This window comes from Phyllobates terribilis, unplaced genomic scaffold (assembly GCF_046119375.1).
Source record: "Phyllobates terribilis strain yellow unplaced genomic scaffold, ASM4611937v1 Scaffold_1__5_contigs__length_1240528914, whole genome shotgun sequence".
Taxonomy (NCBI): domain Eukaryota; kingdom Metazoa; phylum Chordata; class Amphibia; order Anura; family Dendrobatidae; genus Phyllobates; species Phyllobates terribilis.
Window position 1 is genome coordinate 277002975 of NW_027362761.1, and position 24505 is coordinate 277027479.

At 45.4% G+C, this 24505-nt stretch overlaps 1 protein-coding gene across 2 annotated transcripts in view; it reads left to right on the forward strand.

Moving 5' to 3' along the window:
* GRK3 (G protein-coupled receptor kinase 3) overlaps nt 1-24505 on the forward strand; it is a 315828-nt gene that overhangs the window by 237501 nt on the left and 53822 nt on the right. For both annotated transcript variants that reach the window (XM_073672931.1, XM_073672932.1), the window contains exon 10: nt 18340-18418. In XM_073672931.1, coding sequence (XP_073529032.1) covers nt 18340-18418 — 79 coding nt within the window. The remainder of the gene's footprint in view (nt 1-18339; nt 18419-24505) is intronic.

Genomic DNA, 24505 nt, shown 5'->3' on the forward strand with positions numbered 1-24505 from the left:
TGTGTGTGTGTATTTATGTATAGATAGATATATTATTATTTATTATTATAGCGCCATTTATTCCATGGCGCTTTACATGTGAAAAAGGGGTGTACATAGCAAAAACAAATACAATATTCTTGAACACAATGTGACAGCAACTGGTACAGGAGGAGCGAGGACCCTGCCCGCGAGGGCTCACAATCTACAGGGGATGGGTGAGGATACAGTAGGTGAGGGTAGAGCTGGTCGTGCTGCGGTGGTTACTGCAGGTTGTAGGCTTGTCAGAAGAGGTCGGTCTTCAGGCTCCTTTTGAAGGTTTCCACGGTCGATGAGAGTCTAATGTGTTGGGGTAGAGAGTTTCAGAGAAGGGGGGATGCTTGGGAGAAATCGTATATGTAATTGTGGGAGGAGGAGATAAGAGAGGAGTAGAGCAGGAGATGTTGTGAGGATCGGAGGTTGCGTGCGAGTATGTAACGGGAGACTAGGTCACAGATGTATGGAGGAGACAGGTTGTGGATGGCTTTGTATGTCATGGTTAGGGTTTTGAACTGGAGTCTCTGAGCAATGGTGAGCCAGTGAAGGGATTGACGGAGAGGAGAGGTCAGGGAATAGCGGGGAGATATATATATATATATATATATATATATATATATATATATATATATATATATATATATATATATATGTATATATATATAAAATAGTGCCTACAAGTAGTATTCAACCCCCTGCAGATTTAGCTGGTTTGATAAGATGCAAATAAGTTAGAGCCTTCAAACTGCAAACGAGAGTAGGTTTCATGAACAGAAGCATAAATCTTACAAACCAAAAAGTTATGTTGCTCAGTTGAATTTTATTAAATTTTAAACATAAAAGTGTGGGTCAATTATTATACAACCCCTATGTTTAATATTTTGTGGAATAACCCTTGTTTGCAATTACAGCTAATAATCGTCTTTTATAAGACCTGATCAGGCCGGCACAGGTCTGTGGAGTTATCTTGGCCCACTCCTCCATGCAGATCTTCTCCAAGTTATCTAGGTTCTTTGGGTGTCTCATGTGGACTTTATTCTTGAGCTCCTTCCACAAGTTTTCAATTGGGTTAAGGTCAGGAGACTGACTAGGCCACTCCAACACCTTGACTTTTTCCCTCTTGAACCAGGCCTTGGTTTTCTTAGCTGTGTGCTTTGGGTCGTTGTCTTGTTGGAAGATGAAATTACGACCCATCTTAAGATCCTTGATGGAGGAGCGGAGGTTCTTGGCCAAAATCTCCAGGTAGGCCGTGCTATCCATCTTCCCATGGATGCGGACCAGATGGCCAGGCCCCTTGGCAGATAAACAGCCCCACAGCATGATGCTGCCACCACCATGCTTGACTGTAGGGATGGTATTCTTGGGGTCGTATGCAGTGCCATCCAGTCTCCAAACGTCACGTGTGTGGTTGGCACCAAAGATCTCGATCTTTGTCTCATCAGACCATAGAACCTTGAACCAGTCTGTCTCAGAGTCCTCCAAGTGATCATGAGCAAACTGTAGACGAGCCTTGACATGACGCTTTGAAAGTAAAGGTACCTTACGGGCTCGTCTGGAACGGAGACCATTGCGGTGGAGTACGTTACTTATGGTATTGACTGAAACCAATGTCCCCACTGCCATGAGATCTTCCCGGAGCTCCTTCCTTGTTGTCCTTGGGCTAGCCTTGACTCTTCGGACAAGCCTGGCCTCGGCACGGGAGGACACTTTCAAAGGCTGTCCTGGCCGTGGAAGGCTAACAGTAGTTCCATAAGCCTTCCACTTACGGATGATGCTCCCAACAGTGGAGACAGGTAGGCCCAACTCCTTGGAAAGGCCATGTCTGAGTGCTGTTCACAAGTTTGGGGAGGGTCTTAAATAGTCAGAAAAGGCTGGCAAAAGAGATCTTTAATCCACACATGTGAAGCTCATTTGTCTTGGTGCCTGAACGACTTCTTAATACTTTAGGGGGACCAAACAGAATTCTTGTGGTTTGAGGGGTTGAATAATAAATGACACTCTGAATTAACTTTTTACGTTTTAAAAAAAAAAAAAAAAAAAAAAATTTGCTGCAGTGCATTTCCCACTTCCAGGCTGATCTACAGTACAAATGTCACAATGCCAAGTTAATTCCGCATGTGTCAACCAGCTAAATCTGCAGGGGGTTGAATACTACTTGTAGGCACTGTGTGTGTGTGTGTGTGTGTGTATATATATATATATAGAGAGAGAGAGAGAGAGATATATATATAGAGAGAGAGAGAGAGAGAGATATATATAGAGATAGAGAGAGAGATATATATAGAGAGAGAGAGAGATATAGAGAGAGAGATAGAGAGAGAGAGATATATATAGAGAGAGAGAGAGATATATATATATATATATATATATATATATATATATATATAGAGAGAGAGAGATAGATATATATAGAGAGAGAGAGAGATAGATATATATAGAGAGAGAGAGATAGATATATATATAGAGAGAGAGATATATATATAGAGAGAGAGAGAGATATATAGAGAGAGAGATATAGAGAGAGAGAGATATATAGAGATATATATAGATTTAGCACATACAAACATATGTATATACAAATAGGTGGAGGCAATATTTCTGAATATGCTCTGCGTTATCAAATGATGTGATCATTATCTATTATTCTTGTGCATATAACATTGCAGCGTTTTACAAATTTTGTTACCACTACTCCCATTGGGGCTCACAGTTTAAATTCCTTATCCATATGTTTGAGTGTGGGAAAAAAACAGAGTACATTACATGGAGAAAACCTATGCAATCACTGGGTTTTCAACCCAGGACCACAGTGCTGCAAAACAGTGCACTAAGGCTGCATGTATGATATGTTTTGAAGCTGCCCATATTGTATGGTTGTTTATGTAACAAATATTCATACTAAAAGCAATATACCTAGTTATGTTACCTATCTTAAAGGGAATCTGTCACATTGTACAATCAGTCAGATCTGTGGACTGCATGGTATAGTGAAGGAGAAACTGAGCAGAATCATATGTTTAATGGAAAAGATTCTGCATAACTTGTATTTTATGTATTGAAATCCCTTGTGCTTGTTCACATATGAGCCCAGTGGGCTGGGACTGACCGCTATCTCTGCATGCACAGTCATACAGGGGACTAAGTCACTGAATAAGACCCTCATTATGCTTGTACAGATACAAACATCAGGAATTTCAATGAATAAAATGAATAGTTTTCTGATCAGCTCCTCCTGCTCTATAACCTCCTGCTTCAGATCAGATACCACTTTCAACAAGACAAATTCCCTTTTAAGCATGTTTTTCCCAATCACTTTAAAGAATGGCTGCTTTTATCCAAAAACCACTCCGCACCAGTCCACACGTGTGTGTGTGTGTGTGATATTGCAACTCCGCTCCACTGAAGTGAGTAGGAATTAGCTGAAATACTAGACACAACCTGTGGACAGGTCTGATCCGATTTTTGGATGACAATACCCCTTTTCTATTTTTTAGTCCCACCTTTCACAGTCCTCACTAAATTTTATACGTAGGGTAAAGTAGAACAGCAGTCCTAATTCCAGACCCGGTAAAAACACAGCTTTTGTAATTGTTATTCGTTACATGCAACGTTTCGGGTCAAGAAACCCTTCTTCAGGGCGACTCGAGAAGTCAGTGAGGGTCCTGTTGAGAAGGCACAGAGCATGATGTCGATTGTATGTATCTGACAGTATGTAAAATGCTAGTATGCTGCAGTGAAATTACTACATTTTAATCCCCTTTGTATATGAAGTCAGGCTCTTCAGCAGTATTATAGGCAGTGTGATGAACCTGTAGCCGCCATCTTGGTAATGATAAATCATATCCAGGGATGGCCACACTTCAGCAGCCCCCACCCTTGGGACCTTCTGTTAAAACGTCAACTAGATAGTTTCCCCCCATCCAGGCTCCTGTAAGATAAGAAGCCTACTTAACACTTGAATGCTAGGAGCTTCAAAGACTTCGAGAGGAAACACAGCCAGCAGGGGGGGGTGCTTCGTCTATCTGTACCTGACCATTTGTCCCATAGGACTAGTTTCTTTGTCTGTCACAAGCATGGAGGCATAAGATATAGAAACATGAAAAGTACACGCATGTTGCATGGGATGGGCCAATAAAAAAATATCACGGCGTCCCGGAGCCATTGCGCACACAAGCCTCCGCGGTAGACGTTTGTACGTGCTCTGGAAGCCAAGATATAGCGCTGAGCCATTCCTGAGGACCGTATGGTATCATAATTGATATCAAAAGGTCGGTTACGGCGGCCCGAATCCATGGGAACCCCTGGGGGTATCATGAGACCATCCCAGAAGAAGTTATTGGGTTCCATAGAATTTGGGCTTCTGATCGAAGTTAGACCTGAGGGTGGAGACTGAGCCAGCTGACCTCACCAGCAGTGGGCGGGACGGGGCAGGTAAGATAGCAGGACAGACAAGAGACAAGTCAGTCTTGACCCAAGAGTGGTGTGCTGAACATCTGAGCACCAGCTGAGGCCACCAAGGGGAGGAGCAGTTTGACCATGCGGTGGTAGGCCTCAGCCTGTAACAAAGAACCGTGCCTGCGATCGCAGAATCCTCTCCCTGCGTCACAAGAAAATCAAGAAACCGGTAACTGATATGCTGTGGTGATTCTGTGTGTTGTATTCCATTGTTGTATAGTTTAGCCTGACCTTATACCTGTGTATATTTAGTTGTATATCGTGTATCTAGTGTATTATTATAATCAATTACCTCAAGTAATTGTGGGCCTGCCTTTTATTCTGCATAACGAACGCACGTCCGTGTGAGCTCGGCTCAAGCCAAAACGCTACCCAGGGTTGGTTCCTGACCCGATATAGGCCCATTCACGGACTGGGCGTATATCTAAAATAGGGACTGGTGGCAGCATACCAACTGGGGATTGGGGAAGGCTGGTAGTGACGGTCGGAGGTTCAGATATATATATTCCTGGCGCGGCCAAGGAAGATATATATACCGCCCTCACTACAGAGGGCCCCGATACCCAGTAGGTTACAGGACAGTCTCCCTGGCGACCGCTTATCCTAGGTGCAGTTCCTTGACTGACCTGAGGCTAAGAGGGCGCTAGCGAGTTGTGCTGTGTAGTGACGTTACGGTTTAGTGACGTTGAAGGGATAACACACTACCGTGTTCCCTGCGCTGGTTGCAGCTACCTGGCACTACTTTCTCTAGGTGCAGTACCTTGACTGACCTGAGAGGTAAGGGGGCGCCAGAGAGCTGCACCCACCGGCCGGCTTTCATCACATTGGTGGCAGCGGTGGGATTGCAGAATAATAGTGTTGTGGGACCCCTACTCCCAGGCACTAAAGACTGCCAGTGGTAACTTCCACTGCTGGAGTCTTAAGGTCAGCCCAACGTTAGACGGTCAGGCTAAAAGTATAACAAGGTGTGTGCAAACTCAGGGTTGCAGCGGTGTCGGTTACCAAGATGGCAGACGGCACCAGGAGCAAGACCCTGCAGGAGGCTAATGCTACGGTCCGTGTGGCAGGAGGGGAGGACATTGTTACTCATGGCGAGGAGGAGTCCAGCCCGGGCACCTCAGGGAGCCAGTCCCCAGTATACGGTCCCGCAGTGGGCTGCCCACCACCTACCCAGCCCAGCCTGTCCAGATCACAAGCCCTTTTACAAGCGGCTATGGCAAGTCTCCAGTCTCATGGCGATGCCGTCTACAAAACCCTCCTGGCAGCATCAGAGAAGGCAGCGGAGGAGGAGCGTGCAGAGCGGGCTGCGGAGCGGGCTGCGGAGCGGGCTGCGGAGCGTGAAGCTGCAGAGCGCCGGGAGGCTGCGGAGCGTGAAGCTGCAGAGCGCCGGGAGGTTGCGGAGCGTGCAGAGCGAGCTGCGGAGCGCCAGCACCAACTGGACCTGGCCCAGCGGGGGCTTCCGCTAGAGCAACCAACCCATCAGGAGACCAAGTCGTCCAAAGTCCGAGCTGAGGACTTCCCTCTACTGGAGAAGGATGGGGACCTGGACTCCTTTCTGGTGGCATTTGAACGGACCTGTCTTCAGCACCATCTGGCCCGGGATCAGTGGGCCAGATACCTGACCCCCCGTTTGAGGGGTAAGTCCCTGGATGCCTTGGGGGACTTACCTGCCGGGGAGGTACAGAACTACGACTGCATCAAGCGGGCCCTGATCCGGCAGTACAACCTCACTCCCGAGTCGTACCGCCAGAAGTTCCGGAGCCTGCTGCGTGGCCCCAAGGACACCTGGACCGATCATATGCGGGCGCTGTTGAGAGCCGCAGAGCACTGGACCTCGGGTCTAGCGCTTACTACCCGCCAGGAGGTCCAGGAACTGTTCGTCACGGAGCAGTTCTTGTGGAACTGCCCAGAGTACCTCCGACAGTTCCTCCGTGACCGAAAACCAACAGGGGCTTCTGCTACAGCCGCCCTGGCAGACGAGTATGCCAATAACAGGGCGCCTGAGCTGAAGAAGTCTGCCAGCAGCACCTGGAGAGGGGGTAAGCCCAGTCATGCCCCTGTTTCCCCGGCCCCTAGAACACAAGGGGTGTATCCCCCTGTTGCCCTCTCCAGGCAAGGACCAGACGTAAGACGTTGTCATCTATGCAACAAACCAGGACACTTTAGGGCTGAGTGTCCCCAGCGCCAAAAGACCCCATCCCAGTCCCAGAGAGCGCCCAATGTTTTGTGTGTGGGAGGGGGTGGTGGTAGGTCCCTGGACAACATCCAACCCGTCACCATAGGCCGTTCTGCGGTCATGGGACTGCGGGACACGGGCGCTGAACGAACACTGGTACGGCCTGAGGTGGTGTCCCCCCAGGACTTGGTACCAGGAAAGACTCTTTCCGTCTCCGGGGTTGGAGGCGTGGAGCCGGCACTTCCCGTTGCCATGGTGTATTTGGACTGGGGTGCCGGAAGGGGGATGCGGGAGGTGGGAGTAACGCCAAATATTCCCGCAAATGTTTTATTAGGGACCGACTTGGGGCGTCTAGTATCGCAGTATGTACCCTCTGAACCCCCAAGTTCGGCCCCCCAAGAGTGTATTGATTTGTCTGCTGCTAATGCCAACCATGTTGTATGTAGTGTGCGTCCTGCTGAGGAGGAGGGAGTGAAACCTGAGGGTAACACCTGCACAGACACAACACAAACAGGGTTAGTGAAAGCAGGTGGGGAGTGTGGGGATGCCCGCAGAGGTGCTCAGCCGGCGTGCCGTGACCTCTTGTCCTCCGGTGAGGGAGGGGGCGGGCAGGATTCTGTAGAGGGAAGCTCAGGGATGGAGAGGGGGGCAGCTACCGGCAGTGTAGGGCTCCCAGGGGTATCCAGGCTGCTGAGTATAGGCCCACTGCAGGGGGAGGAACAGGCCATGGGAGGTGGGGGTGTCCCAAGAGAGGAGCCGCCAGGTAAGACCCCAGGGCAGGAGTTCCCCACATCCGAGATGTCCAAAGGCCTAGGAAGCCTGCCTGATCGGGCGGCTTGGTCAGAAACAGAGGGGAAGCAGGCACTACCCACGGTCACAGCGGTCATAGCCGCTGTCACCAGGAGTGGGAGCGTCGGAGCCCAAGGAGCCTTGCAGAGGTCCGACGGCTTCCCCACTTCTGACCAAGTGTCTGCCGGGTCAGACAGCGGCCAGGTGACATGCCCGGAGGGGCTGACGGAGGATGTGGCAGTTTCGTCGATTCTGGCCACATCAAGTCAGGAATTTCAGGCTGCGTTGGAAGCAGACGACAGCCTGAAAGCTCTCAAGGAACAGGCGGCACAGCCTCCCATGGAGTCAGACTGCGAGCGTGTGGTCTGGGACCAGGGACGGCTGTACCGGGTAACGGTCCAGCAGGGTTCACCGGAGGCGTGGCCCAGGGACCGACAGTTAGTGGTACCCTATCCGTTCAGGGCGGAATTGTTGCGGATCGCACACGAGATTCCGATGGCCGGACACCTAGGGATCGCTAAAACCAAGGCCAGGATAGCTCAGCATTTCTACTGGCCTGGGATGGGAGCCGCGGTGGGTGCCTACTGCCGTTCGTGTGACACCTGTCAGAGGGTGGGGAAGGCGGGGCCGCGCCCCAAAGCCCCACTGGTAACTCTGCCAATCATCGAAGAGCCTTTCTCGAGGGTCGCTGTGGATCTTATTGGACCTCTGTCCACTCCCAGCCACTCCGGGAAATGCTTCATACTCACGGTAGTGGACTATGCCACCCGGTACCCGGAAGCGGTAGCTTTGTCGTCCATTCGGGCCGACAAGGTGGCTACCGCCTTACTGGAGATCTTCTCCAGAGTGGGTTTCCCCCAAGAAATGCTCACCGACCGAGGGACCCAGTTCATGTCGCGGCTGATGGAGTCCCTCTGTAAGCAAATGCAGGTGCAACATCTGGTGGCCAGCCCGTATCACCCACAGACTAATGGCCTGTGTGAGCGGTTCAATGGCACCTTAAAGCAGATGCTTAAGATGTTGGTCGACTCCCACGGGAGAGACTGGGAGCGTTACCTCCCACACCTCCTATTTGCTTACCGGGAGGTTCCGCAGGCCTCAACGGGGTTCTCCCCCTTTGAGCTCCTGTACGGGCGACGGGTACGGGGCCCCCTGGCTCTGGTGAAGGAAGCATGGGAAGGGGATTTGGCCACCCCCGAGGTGTCGGTCATCGAGTATGTCGTGCGCCACCGGGACAGGATGATGGCCTTGGCAAAGCTGGTGCAGGACAATATGGCCCAGGCCCAGGCCGACCAGAAGCGGTGGTACGACCAGAATGCTTGTGAGAGGACCTACCAGGTGGGTCAAAAGGTGTGGGTACTGGTCCCCGTACCACAGAACAAGCTTCAGGCAGCCTGGGAAGGTCCCTACTTCGTGCACCAGAAACTCAATGCCGTCACCTATCTGGTCACCCTGGATCACGCCCGTGGAAGGAGGAAGGCCTTCCACGTGAACATGATGAAGGCTCATCATGAGCGGGAAGCGACTGCCCACCCAGTGTGCAACCTTCCCGAGGAAGGAGAGGTAGAAACCCTCCTGGATCTGCTCACCCAAGCCAAGGCGGGTGGGTCCATCGAGGATGTGGGGGTTGGCCACCAGCTCACGGAGGACCAACGGTCCCAGCTGGGGACCACCCTGCACCCCTTCCGGGGGCTGTTCAGCAGCCTGCCCGGAAGGACTGAGATGGCTGTCCACGACGTGGACACTGGCGATCACCCGCCGATCCGGCGTTCAGCATATCGGGTCTCTTTCGAGGTGCAGGGAAACATGCGCCAAGAGATAGACGAGATGCTGAAGCTGGGGGTGATCCAGGCATCCAGCAGCGCGTGGGCCTCGCCTGTAGTCCTCGTACCAAAGAAGGACCGAACTACACGGTTCTGCGTGGACTACCGGGGGCTCAACGCTGTAACGGCCACCGATGCGTTCCCCATACCACGCATCGATGACCTGCTCGATCGGATGGCCGGGGCTAAGTACCTGACCATCATGGATCTGAGCCGGGGGTACTGGCAGATTCCTCTGACCCCCGCGGCAAGGGAACGCTCTGCCTTTATCACCCCTTTTGGACTGTACGAGTCCACAGTGATGCCATTCGGCATGAAGAATGCCCCTGCCACTTTTCAGCGGATGGTCAATACGCTGCTTGAGGGACTTGAAGGGTACGCGGCTGCGTACTTGGACGATATTGCAGTCTTCAGTCCCACTTGGGAGGATCACCTAGAGCACCTGCGGCAGGTGCTCGGTCGGATCCACCGGGCAGGCTTGACCATCAAGCCGGAAAAGTGCCAGCTGGGCATGAGTGAGGTCCTCTACCTGGGTCACCGGGTAGGCGGGGGGGTTCTGAAGCCAGAACCGGGGAAAGTGGATGCCATCGCATCCTGGCCCACTCCTAGGACCAAAAAGCAGGTGATGTCCTTCTTGGGGACCGCCGGGTACTATAGGAGGTTCGTCCCACACTATAGCACCCTGGCCAAGCCCCTGACGGACCTCACCAAGAAGAAGCTGCCCGTCGCAGTCGACTGGACAGTCGCCTGCGAGACAGCTTTCGGGGCACTCAAGGCCGCCCTAAGTAGCTCCCCTGTACTGCAAGCTGCCGACTTCGACCGGCCGTTTGTGGTACAGACCGACGCCAGTGACTTTGGCCTCGGTGCTGTGCTAAGTCAGGTCAACACGACAGGCCAGGAACATCCTGTCTTGTACCTGAGCAGGAAGCTACTGCCCCGGGAGGTGGCTTACTCCACGGTGGAAAAAGAATGCCTGGCAATTGTATGGGCCCTGCAGCGTCTGCAGCCCTACTTGTACGGGAGCCATTTCACCGTGGAGACGGACCACAACCCCCTCAGCTGGTTACACACGGTCTCTGGGTCGAATGGCAGGTTGCTACGCTGGAGCCTCGCTCTCCAGCAGTACCACTTCTCCATTCGCCACAGAAGAGGCCGTGACCACGGTAACGCTGACGGGTTATCCCGGCAAGGGGAGGGTGCAGAAGGACGCACGGGGGAACACAGGAATGTGCTACCCCCTCGCGCCCTCGTATAGGGGGAGGTGTGATGAACCTGTAGCCGCCATCTTGGTAATGATAAATCATATCCAGGGATGGCCACACTTCAGCAGCCCCCACCCTTGGGACCTTCTGTTAAAACGTCAACTAGATAGTTTCCCCCCATCCAGGCTCCTGTAAGATAAGAAGCCTACTTAACACTTGAATGCTAGGAGCTTCAAAGACTTCGAGAGGAAACACAGCCAGCAGGGGGGGGTGCTTCGTCTATCTGTACCTGACCATTTGTCCCATAGGACTAGTTTCTTTGTCTGTCACAAGCATGGAGGCATAAGATATAGAAACATGAAAAGTACACGCATGTTGCATGGGATGGGCCAATAAAAAAATATCACGGCGTCCCGGAGCCATTGCGCACACAAGCCTCCGCGGTAGACGTTTGTACGTGCTCTGGAAGCCAAGATATAGCGCTGAGCCATTCCTGAGGACCGTATGGTATCATAATTGATATCAAAAGGTCGGTTACGGCGGCCCGAATCCATGGGAACCCCTGGGGGTATCATGAGACCATCCCAGAAGAAGTTATTGGGTTCCATAGAATTTGGGCTTCTGATCGAAGTTAGACCTGAGGGTGGAGACTGAGCCAGCTGACCTCACCAGCAGTGGGCGGGACGGGGCAGGTAAGATAGCAGGACAGACAAGAGACAAGTCAGTCTTGACCCAAGAGTGGTGTGCTGAACATCTGAGCACCAGCTGAGGCCACCAAGGGGAGGAGCAGTTTGACCATGCGGTGGTAGGCCTCAGCCTGTAACAAAGAACCGTGCCTGCGATCGCAGAATCCTCTCCCTGCGTCACAAGAAAATCAAGAAACCGGTAACTGATATGCTGTGGTGATTCTGTGTGTTGTATTCCATTGTTGTATAGTTTAGCCTGACCTTATACCTGTGTATATTTAGTTGTATATCGTGTATCTAGTGTATTATTATAATCAATTACCTCAAGTAATTGTGGGCCTGCCTTTTATTCTGCATAACGAACGCACGTCCGTGTGAGCTCGGCTCAAGCCAAAACGCTACCCAGGGTTGGTTCCTGACCCGATATAGGCCCATTCACGGACTGGGCGTATATCTAAAATAGGGACTGGTGGCAGCATACCAACTGGGGATTGGGGAAGGCTGGTAGTGACGGTCGGAGGTTCAGATATATATATTCCTGGCGCGGCCAAGGAAGATATATATACCGCCCTCACTACAGAGGGCCCCGATACCCAGTAGGTTACAGGACAGTCTCCCTGGCGACCGCTTATCCTAGGTGCAGTTCCTTGACTGACCTGAGGCTAAGAGGGCGCTAGCGAGTTGTGCTGTGTAGTGACGTTACGGTTTAGTGACGTTGAAGGGATAACACACTACCGTGTTCCCTGCGCTGGTTGCAGCTACCTGGCACTACTTTCTCTAGGTGCAGTACCTTGACTGACCTGAGAGGTAAGGGGGCGCCAGAGAGCTGCACCCACCGGCCGGCTTTCATCACAGGCAGTATAAAATTATTTCCTTTTCCCTAGACCAACACCTGGCAATGGTAAATATCTAATATCTATTCTGCCTTTATTGCTCCCTGATGAGCACTTGTAAAATTGCAGATCCTTCTGCAGTATTAGAAGTTTGCTTCTGAATGTTACCTGCCGCTCAGAACTTCTCGCAGCAATGATTTGTTCTGCAGCCTGAAGGCTGGGGCGGTTCTGATTACATGAGCTATAATTTTGTGCATGACCCATTGGATAATAACTGCAGTCAGCGGGGGGCTTGCACACACGCAAAATTATCTTCAGCAAAAGGTCAGTTCAATCCCTGTGATGCTACATTGTTTCATTTATCAAACTTCCCACAGAAGCAGATTTTAATTGGTAATATCTCCGGCTGTAATGATGAGACTATTAGTTGTTTTGGTTTTTTTTTGCTTCTCTTTCACAGTTTACGGAGAGCTTTTACAAAAAAACCTTTCTGACTAATAAGAAATTACAGCTCTTTAAAACTTGTTTCCCTGTAGTTGTCAGTTCAGAGCTATACTGTATATGTAATAATTTTACATAAATGTGTCAGATATGAGCAATATTCATTGTATAATGCTGACCGGGCTGATGCAACAGTCTAACCATCATTATGGCAGATATTTTTCAGAAGACTCCCCCCGTTCACATATCCTACAGAGGGAAGTCTTCAGTGCATAATATCTGAACATCCAAAGCAATGTGCTGAAGTGAATTAATCTTCTTTTTGCTTCATGGAATATATCATAATTGTTTGGGATCCCTACCTATAGGACAAACTGATCCTCTTGGGATGGTAGCTGCCGGATGCCACACCCCAGAGGAGGTTGATTGGCAAAGTGACCACATCTTTGTTGGAATTACAGAAATGGCTGAACCCTGGGTCAGAAATTGACCCTTTACTTTAAGGATATTTTTGACGTATCCTGTGTATACAACATAAAATCCTTTTAACCAGGACCTGTCACCAGATCAAAAGTGGCCAATTTTAACTCTTATTTTATTTTGCTTCTTCCTAGAGTTTTTACAGTTTTTTTTTTTTTCCCAGAGATCTTCACCTTTTCATTTGGTACTAATGTTAATGGGCATGTCTTTACACTGCTTTGCATAATTATCCTGCAAGCAACGCCTCCTATGTAAAGACCATTAAAATTAGCACTAGATGAAAAAAAAATACCCATGTCTTGGGAACCATATGCTGGGGTTTTTTAAGTTAAAAAAAAAAAAAAACTGGAATAGCCATGTGAACAGGTGGAATAACATATGAGCAAAAACTGGTCACTTTTGACCTGGTGGCAGGACCTCTTTAAGTTTATAAATGGACATCTGCTTTACATAGTTACATAGTTTATAAGGCCGAAAAAAGACAAGCGTCCATCCAGTTCAGCCTATTTCTTGTGCACTGCAGCTATTCCGCAGCATTGATCCAGGGGAAGGCAAAAAAAAACCATGCGGTATAGGCCAATTTACATCATTGAGGAAAAATTCACTTCCCGACCCCAATCTGACAGTCAGATTAAATCCCTGGATTAATTTACTTTACTTTTAGTCCAAACATATCAAAAGCTCAGTAAATCCATCACTAAATGTAACTCGGCGGGACAGCGCCACTACGATGATGCCTAAATCACATTGGCAGTAATGTAGTGAATATGTAATCCAAAAGTATGCATACATTTCTTTGAACGTACGATGAATTTTGGCCTACTCAATTACTTCTTTATTTTTAGTCAGTATATCTTAAGGATCTTAAGGTGTATAATATATAAGAGCAGAGTTGGCCAAACCTGATGACTTCAACAGTAGTGGCCGACTATGTAATGTTTGTCAATGTGGATTAACTCTGGTGTTTATGGAGAAGACGAGACATGTTAAATTGCAACATACCCGATCCTTAGTTTTCATGAAAGTAAAGCTCGCTAGAAGAGGAGTTTGGTAATTGCTTATTCACCTTTCTGAAATGAGAACACCGAACTCCCTCCGCCGAGCGTTCACGTGTATGGGAAGAGGGGATTTGCCGACTGCTATTGCAATTGAGCACCATTTCTAGAATGTACACACAGCCTCCATTCTTCCCATATAATATCTACTATATCTGACTTTTTTTTTCATTCTCTCCTTTCCGCCTGCTTCGCAGGCCGATTATAATGTTATTATATGTGAATCTTTTATTTATTATGAATATTTATAAGAGATTATGCTAGAAAACTTCACGATTTCCTTTCTTCACACAATACCTAATTGACATATAAACCCCAAATTGCATATGCGCATTGTAATGTTACTGTCCCTGTGCGGGTTTAATTATTTCCCATATATTCCTCTTTTCTCATTTGATATCATAGCCATTACTAAAGATAAAGTACAATGAGCCTTCCTTCACTGTTTTCCTGATTAGTACAAGAGTGCGCTTAATGTATTGTGCGGTGCAGGAGGAGGGAAGCAGCTGTGACTCTGATGACAGATCCACGCACACGCTCCACACAGTGACGCATAGAGCCCTGATAAACAATTCATACTGCAAGAAAGCATGAACATGGAGCGTGCAGCCAGCGAGGGGAGCGGCAGCTCGTGTGATGGCCTGTCTGTACCGTGTTCTGTCTTCTTTTCTTTTACATCTTAGCTTCCTAAAATTTCAAATAACATGTTGAATTACAGTGAACCAAATACAACATAAGCAGTAAATACCAATAAAGAAATAGTCTATATATGTATGTAAATGACTGATGATGCTAGATATGTATGTGGAAGCAGTTAAATAGTCACAAACATAAATGAAATGAGTGCTTGTGTGTGTATATATCTATATACAGTACAGACCAAAAGTTTGGACACACCTTCTCATTTAAAGATTTTTCTGTATTTTCAGGACTATGAAAATTGTACATTCACACTGAAGGCATCAAAACTATGAATTAACACATGTGGAATTATATACTTAACAAAAAAGTGTGAAATAACTGAAAATGTCTTATATTCTAGGTTCTTCAAAGTAGCCACCTTTTGATTTGATGACTGCTTTGCACACTTTTGACATTCTCTTGATGAGCTTCAAGAGGTAGTCACTGGAAATGGTCTTCCAACAATCTTGAAGGAGTTCCCAGAGATGCTTAGCACTTGTTGGCCCTTTTGCCTTCACTCTGCGTTCCAGCTCACCCCAAACCATCTCGATTGGGTTCAGGTCTGGTGACTGTGGAGGCCAGGTCATCTGGCGTAGCACCCCATCACTCTCCTTCTTGGTCAAATAGCCCTTACACAGCCTGGAGGTGTGTTTGGGGTCATTGTCCTGTTGAAAAATAAATGATGGTCCAACTAAACACAAACCGGATGGAATAGCATGCAGCTGCAAGATGCTGTGGTAGCCATGCTGGTTCAATATGCCTTCAATTTTGAATAAATCCCCAACAGTGTCACCAGCAAAGCACCCCCACACCATCACACCTCCTCCACCATGCTTCACGGTGGGAACCAGGCATGTAGAGTCCATCCGTTCACCTTTTCTACATCGCACTAAGACACGGTGGTTGGAACCAAAGATCTCAAATTTGGACTCATCAGACCAAAGCACAGATTTCCACTGGTCTAATGTCCATTCCTTGTGTTCTTTAGCCCAAACAAGTCTCTTCTGCTTGTTGCCTGTCCTTAGCAGTGGTTTCCTAGTAGCTATTTTTCCATGAAGGCCTGCTGCACAAAGTCTCCTCTTAACAGTTGTTGAAGAGATGTGTCTGCTGCTAGAACTCTGTGTGGCATTGACCTGGTCTCTAATCTAAGCTGCTGTTAACCTGCGATTTCTGAGGCTGGTGACTTGGATAAACTTATCCTCAGAAGCAGAGGTGACTCTTGGTCTTCCTTTCCTGGGGCGGTCCTCATGTGAGCCAGTTTCTTTGTAGCGCTTGATGGTTTTTGCAACTGCACTTGGGGACACTTTCAAAGTTTGCCCAATTTTTCTCACTGACTGACCTTCATTTCTTAAAGTAATGATGGCCACTCGCTTTTCTTTACTTAGCTGCTTTTTTTCTTGCCATAATACAAATTCTAACAGTCTATTCAGTAGGACTATCAGCTGTGTATCTACCAGACTTCGTCACAATACAACTGATGGTCCCAACCCCATTTATAAGGCAAGAAACCCCACTTATTAAACCTGACAGGGCACACCTGTGAAGTGAAAAGCATTTCCGGTGACTACCTCTTGAAGCTCATCAAGAGAATGCCAAGAGTGTGCAAAGCAGTCATTAAAGCAAAAGGTGGCTACTTTGAAGAACCTAGAATATAAGACATATTTTCAGTTCTTCCACACTTTTTTGTTAAGTATATAATTCCACATGTGTTAATTCATAGTTTTGATGCCTCCAGTGTGAATGTACAATTTTCATAGTCATGAAAATACAGAAAAATCTTTAAATGAGAAGGTGTGTCCAAACTTTTAGTCTGTACTGTGTGTGTGTGTGTATATATATATATATATATATATATATATATATATATATATATATATATATATATATAGTACAGACCAAAAGTTTGGACACACATTCTCATTTAAAGATTTTTCTCTATTTTCATGACTATGAAAATTGTACATTCACACTGAAGGCATCAAAACTATGAATTAACACATGTGTAATTATATACTTAACAAAAAAGTGTGAAACAACTGAAAATTTGTCTTATATTTTAGGTTCTTCAAAGTAGCCACCTTTTGCTTTGATGACTGCTTTGCACACTCTTGCCATTCTCTTGATGAGCTTCAAGAGGTAGTCACCGGAAATGGTCTTCCAACAATCTTGAAGGAGTTCCCAGAGATGCTTAGCACTTGTTGGCCCTTTGCCTCCACTCTGCGGTCCAGCTCACCCCAAACCATCTCGATTGGGTTCAGTTCTGGTGACTGTGGAGGCCAGGTCATCTGGTGTAGCACTCCATCACTCTCCTTCTTGGTCAAATAGCCCTTATACAACGTGGAGGTGTGTTTGGGGTCATTGTCCTGTTGAAAAATAAATGATGGTCCAACTAAACGCAAACCGGATGGAATAGCATGCCGCTGCAAGATGCTGTGGTAGCCATGCTGGTTCAGTATGCCTTCAATTTTGAATAAATCCCCAACAGTGTCACCAGCAAAGCACCCCCACACCATCACACCTCCTCTTCTATGCTTCACGGTGGGAACCAGGCATGTAGAGTCCATCCGTTCACCTTTTCTGCGTCGCACAAGACAAGGTGGTTGGAACCAAAGATCTTAAATTTGGACTCATCAGACCAAAGCACAGACTTCCACTGATCTAATGTCCATTCCTTGTGTTCTTAAGCCAAACAAGTCTCTTCTGCTTGTTGCCTGTCCTTAGCAGTGGTTTCCTAGCAGCTATTTTACCATGAAGGCCTGCTGCACAAAGTCTCCTCTTAACAGTTGATGAAGAGATGTGCCTGCTACTGGAACTCTGTGTGGCATTGACCTGGTCTCTAATCTGAGCTGCTGTTAACCTGCAATTTCTGAGGCTGGTGACTCAGATAAACTTATCCTCAGAAGCAGAGGTGACTCTTGGTCTTCCTTTCCTGGGACGGTCCTCATGTTAGCCAGTTTCTTTGTAGCGCTTGATGGTTTTTGCAACCGCACTTGGGGACACTTTCAAAGTTTCCCCAATTTTTCGGACTGACTGACCTTCATTTCTTAAAGTAATGATGGCCACTCGTTTTTCTTTACTTAGCTGCGTTTTTCTTGCCATAATACAAATTCTAACAGTCTATTCAGTAGGACTATCAGCTGTGTATCCACCAGACTTCTGCACAACACAACTGATGGTCCCAACCCCATTTATAAGGCAAGAAATCCCACTTATTAAACCTGACAGGGCACACCCGTGAAGTGAAAACCATTTCCGGTGACTACCTCTTGAAGCTCATCAAGAGAATGCCAAGAGTGTGCAAAGCAGTCATCAAAGCAAAAGGTGGCTACTTTGAAGAACCTAGAATATAAGACATATTTTCAGTTGTTTCACACTTTTTTGTTAAGTATATAATTCCACACGTGTTAATTCATAGTTTTGATGCCTTCAGTGTGAATGTACTATTTTCATAGTCATGAAAATACAGAAAAATCTTTAAATGAGAAGGTGTGTCCAAACTTTTGGTCTGTACTGTGTGTGTGTGTGTGTGTGTGTGTATATATATATATATATATATATATATATATATATATATATATATATATATATATATATATATATATATATATATATATATATATAACTTGTTCTCTTTTCAAGACAAATTATTAGTTCCTTTTGTTTTGTTCTTTACAATATTACGTAATTTGATTCTGTTTTGCAGGACTGTCCGTTCATAGTTTGCATGACGTATGCCTTCCATACACCTGACAAGCTTTGCTTCATTTTGGATCTGATGAATGGTAAGACGTGACTTTATATATTGCATTTCCCTCACAATTATGACATTCCTTTTTTTATACATACATAGGAGATTTTCTTATAGTGGATTCCACTTTGGTCTTATGAGTAAAAGGGAGGAGTTAGTCGTTCTTGTAGATTGCACAGTTTACTTGCTGAGATTGACAATTGTTGGTGAGATGGATCTACATTCAGATTGGAAATCTTCATGCAACCCGGGGCTTTTCTGCCTTTGGATTTAGGGAATGAGGCCCCTTTTTTTTTCTTAGTAAAATGGTGCAAAGAAATGGGCTTGACATTCCTAAATACTGATTTGCCATAAATGGAGCAGTGACATTTTGTAACTATTGAGGGTACGGAGTATTGCATGGAATATAATACTGTCTAGTGGACTCTTATCAAAATTATTGGCTTGTCACACGTTGGTTCTGTAACCTCACACTGACTACTGTGAAATGAAAGCTGGAGTGTTTGTAATGAAACATAGCTCTGTTATACTCTACAAAGTAGGTACAATAGGTTCAAAGATCAATAAGGAGAGAAAGGGTGTGTGTCTCACAGGAGAAAGCCTGCTCCAAGCTTCTCTAGGGGCATGTTCTTTTTTTCTAATTTATGCTAAGACTAAGAGAGCGTTAGAGAGTCGTCTCGGGGGGTATGTACTTTTAAACCTGCATGACATTGCCCAATCAAAAGCAGTATGCAGATACAGTACTTGCCTCCTGAGACAAATCACTGCTATCGCCACGCTTGTCTTAGGGTAAATTAGAATCTAAACGTTACTAACTAATATCAATGCCGGATTACCAATTAGGCATAGTAGGCACTGGCCTATAGGCCCCATATCTTTTGGGGGGCCCGAACAATATGAAAAATAATATTGATTTGATATTCAAAAAATGACATTGTAGGCCAGTTCTATTAACTTATCTCTGTCATGAACATTAAAACAAGTGGGAGTGAAATTATGTTTTGGCTTTTGTCGGTTGTATTCGAGAATTCAGGCATATTAGAGGAGAGGCATCTATGCAATCAGGCGTGGCTACTGTTTGATTGGCCTGAATGAGGAGTGGGAGTGGAGGACAGGTAAGTGGCCACTAGTTCTCACCAACTCTCGATCGTAATAGAACATTCAGAAGTAGAAGCTTCAGGAACACAGACGAGTACTGGTATTTATAGGCCCACAACCAATATCGACGTTGGTTAATTACCTTTTCTGTGTTATAATGAAGTTTAATTAACTTAATGTTTGTTCTGTTTAATAAAATGTAATTGATGTATTAAAATTGTTGTTCATAAATTTAAAAATGCATTATGAAATAATTTACTGGAGGGGCCCCAAGATTTTGACTGCCTAGGGGCCTCTACAGGGTTTAATCCAGCACTGGCTAATATCTCTGCAAAGGAGATGTGAAAGTAAAATATGAAAACGAAGTTTTACTCAACTCTGCAACCAATATTCCATGATGTGGACAGTTTAACCACTTCGCGCCAGAGCCTGTTTTTGCCTTCGTGACCGGGCCAATTTTTTCAATTCTGACCACTGCCAGTTTATGAAGTAATTACTCTGGAACGCTTCAACGTATTCCCCTGATTCTGAGATTGTTTTTTCGTGACATATTGTACTTCATGATAGTGGTAAAATTTCTTCGATATAACTTGTGTTTATTTGTGAAAAAATCGGAAATTTGGTGAAAATTTTGAAAATTTTGCAATTTTCAAACTTTGAATTTTCATGCCCTTAAATCAGAGAGATATGTCACACAAAATAGTTAATAAATAACATTTCCCACATGTCTACTTTACATCAGCACAATTTTGGAACCAAATTTTTTTTTTGTTAGGGAGCTATAAGGGTTAAAAGTTGACCAGCGATTTCTCATTTTTCCAACAAAATTTACAAAACCATTTTTTTAGGGACCACATCATATTTGAAGTCACTTTGAGGGGTTTTTATGACAGAAAATACCCAAAAGTGACACCATTCTAAAAACTGCACCCCTCAAGGTGCTCAAAACCACATTCAAGAACTTTATTAACCCTTCAGGTGCTTCACAGGAATTTTTGGAATGTGGAAGAAAAAAATGAACATTTAACTTTTTTCACAAAAATGTTACTTTAGACCCAATTTTTTTTATTTTCACAGGGGTAACATGAAAAAATGGACCCCAAATTTTTTTGTGCAATTTCTCTTGAGCGTGCTGATACCCCATATGTGAGGGAAAACCACTGTTTGGGCGCACGGCAGGGTTCGGAAGGGAAGGAGCGCCATTAGACTTTTTGAATGTAAAATTTGTCTGAATAATTAGCAGACGCTATGTTGCGTTTGGAGAGCTCCTGATGTGCCTAAACAGTGGAAACCCCCCACAAGTGACACCATTTTGGAAACTAGACCCCTTAGGGAACTTATCTAGATGTGTGGTGAGCACCTTGAACCCCAAGGTGCTTCACAGAAGTTTATAATATTGAGCTGTAAAAATAAAATTTTCACATTTTTCCCTCAAAAAATGTTTTTCATTCCCTAATTTTGTATTATCATAAGGGTAACAGGATAAATTGCACCATGAAATTTGTTGTGCAATTTCTCCTGAACACGCCGATACCCCATATGTGGAGGCAAATTACTGTTTGGGCACATGGCAGGGTTTGAAAGGGAAGGAGCGCCATTTGACTTTTTGAATGTAAAATTTGTTTGAATAATTAGCGGACGCCATGTCACATTTGGGGAGCCCCTAATGTGCCTAAACAGTGGAAACCCCCCACAAGTGCCACCATTTTAGAAACTAGACCCCTTAGGGAACTTATCTAGATGTGTGGTGAGCACCTTGCACCCCCAGCTGCTTCACAGAAGTTTATAATATTGAGCCGTAAAAATAAAATTTTCACATTTTTCCCTCAAAAAATGTTTTTCATTCCCTAATTTTCCATTATCATAAGGGTAACAGGATAAATTGCACCATGAAATTTGTTGTACAATTTTTCCTGAGTACGCCGATACCCCATATGTGGGGGAAAACCACTGCTTTGGTGTACGGCAGGGTTCGGAAGAGAAAGAAGCGCTATGTTGGCTGGGATAGGCAGCAGACACCATGTCACATTTGAAGAGTCGCTGACATGCCAAAACAGCAGAAACCCCCACAAGTGACCCCATTTTGTAAACTACACCTCTCAAGGAATTCATCTAGGGAAGTAGTGAGCATTTTTTAATTTTTAAACTTATACCATTGGGCAGTGAAAAAAAGCATAATTATATTTTTACCACAAAAAAATGTTTTGCCCTCAGATTTTACATTTTCACACAGGGCAATGGGTAAAAATGGTGCCGAAATGTGTCACACAATTTCTTCTAAAAGTGTCAATACCCCATATGTGGCTGTATCGTACCACTTAGCCATACGGTGAGATTTGAGGGGGAAGGAGTGCTATTTGACAATTGGAGAACAAATTATTGTAGAATAGGCATTTGGATTTGGGACCACAAAATTTTCTGAATTTCTTTTGGGGGGCAAGGACCATTTTGCTTTTCCAGAGCCTTTCTGCTACCAGTAACTTGGAAGTCCCTTATATTTTTAACAGATGATGAACCTGAGTGGGGACTAGCTTTTTTTGAGGACTGAGTTGAAGCTTTTATTGGGAACATTTTACGTAACATTTATCCGGCGCTCTAGGCTGAGCACTTACATCGGGGTTTCCATCTAAATTTCCAAGTGATGTAATTCAGATGAAACCCCTGCAGGATCCATTCACTATAATGAGGCAGCAGAGTTACTCTGGACTCCGTCTGGCCTCTGTTTAGTGGTGTCCTTTTTTTCAGAAGTGCACAAAACTGTGGCCAACCGCACTTTTATGCACGCCTAAAACAAATGACACCGTGGGATCCCAGGCTAGACGGCGTCCACAGTGGCCTATATCTGCCTCATTACAGGGAATCTTCCATCATGGGTTCTGGCTGAATCACGTATTTCAGAGATTTACACGGAAACTCTGGTGTAAGTGCTCAGCGCAGAGCACAGGATAAATGTGAGCAGAGCCTTACTGGGATCTTTGGGAGACATAATAAACAAATCAGTAGCAGGTGAATAATATTTGTTTTATTTTTTATGCCGTTCCTAGTGTGATATAACTGATTAGATTACTTTATTCTTCGGGTCGGTGCGATTACAGAGATACCAGATTTATATCGGGTTTTTATGACTGACAGCTGTCGCACACTAAAATACGCTTTTTTTGCAAAATCTAGTTTTTGCATCACCATATTTTGAGAGCTATAATTTTTCCATATTTCGGCCGATAGTCATGTGACGGCTTGTTTTTTTGCGGGACGAGTTGACATTTTTATTGGAACCATTTTTAGGTACGTGACATTTTTTGATCGCTTTCTATTCCGTTTTTTTGGGAGGTAAAGTTAACAAAAACAAACGCTTCAGGAATTGTTTTTTGAGTTTTTTTTATGCTGTTCTGCGTGTGGTAAAAGTGATCAGGCAGCGTTATTCTTCGGGTCAGTACGTTTACAGCGATACTACACTTACTGTATTTTTTTTATGTTTTGGCGCTTTTACACAATTAAAACAATTTTATAGAAAAAAAAATATTTTTTTTGCATTGCTTTATTCTGAGCGCTATAACTTTTTTATTTTTCGGCTGATGGAGCTGTATGGCGGCTTTTTTTTGCGGAACAAGATGAAGTTTTCAGTGGTACCATTTTTATTTCTATTCTGCTTTTTGATTGCATTTTTTTCCACTTTTTGTTTGGCGATATGATGAAAAAGCATATTTTTTTGCTCCGTTTTTTATTTATTTTTATTACGGTGTGCACAGAAGGAGTTAATTAGTGTGACAGTTTTATAGCTCGGGTTGTTTCGGACGCGGTGATACCAAATATGTGTACTTTTTTTGGTTTTGTAATATACGGATTTATTGGTTTAATATTTTATTTATTTTTATTTATTTTGTGATTTTTTTTTTTTAATAGTTTAAAAACTTTTTTTTTTACTTTTTTTTACATTTTTACTTAGTCCCTGTATGGGACATTAATTTTTATTTTTCTGATCACTGATCTCATGTAATGTAATAGACATATATTACATTACATGAGATCTTCACTGACTGTTTCAGTCAGTCTCCTGTCTGGCATCAGCTACATACAGGCTGAAGCCAGACAGGAAGGACACCATATATGGCAGAGCTGGAGGCGGTCATGTGACCTCCAGCTGCCATAGCAACCCCAGGTCCTCAAACGAAACGGAGGTCTTCGGAGGTAAGTAAGACGACCCCCTCTCTTCCTGCTGTCTCCTATATGCCACGATCACTATAGATCGCAGCATATAGAAGACAGCAAAGGGTTAACATCACTGGGACCTGATCTAATCAGGTCCCGATGATGTACCCTGTCAGAGCTAACGCTCTGCACCGGAATCGCAGTGCTTGCAGGACCCTGGGGGTCCTGAGCACTGCGAGACCACCCACCGTTTTAAAACGTCGGCGCTGCACAGAGCCCAGGCAGCGCGGACGTTTATCTACAGTGGGCGGTCGGGAACCGGTTAAAGGGACTGTGTCAGCACAGAATGACTGTTCAAACGAAGTCCCGCCACTTGGTGTATCACGGCAAGGCCAATCATCTAAATATACCTTCCCACCTGCAGTTTTCCCTCTATCTCCACCCCTGTCTTCTTTGATTGACAGCTCTGGCTTCATAGAGCCAGATAAGGGTGGAGATAAATGGAAAACAATCAGGTGGAAAGGTGTATTTAATAAATTATTGCCCCCACCATGAAGCACCAAGCGGCTGAACTTGGTTTGAACAGTCGTTCTGTGCTGACAGAGTTCCTTTAACATGCTAAAACTGAGGAAAGGTCCTCTTTAAAGGAATTTGAATTGCTGATTTCTAAGTAGGGGAGGAACAGAATAGCCATGTAATGATACTGCTGGATTTGTCATTGAAAGATCTACATGTGCATATAGTTTGTGTGGTGAAATCCTGCTGACAAATTCCCTTTAAGTGCATTATTGTTAGTGGATCCATGATAATGCTATGTAAATACACTGTGTGCACAGTTATTAGGCAGTTTGTACTTTTGATGATTGAATTATTA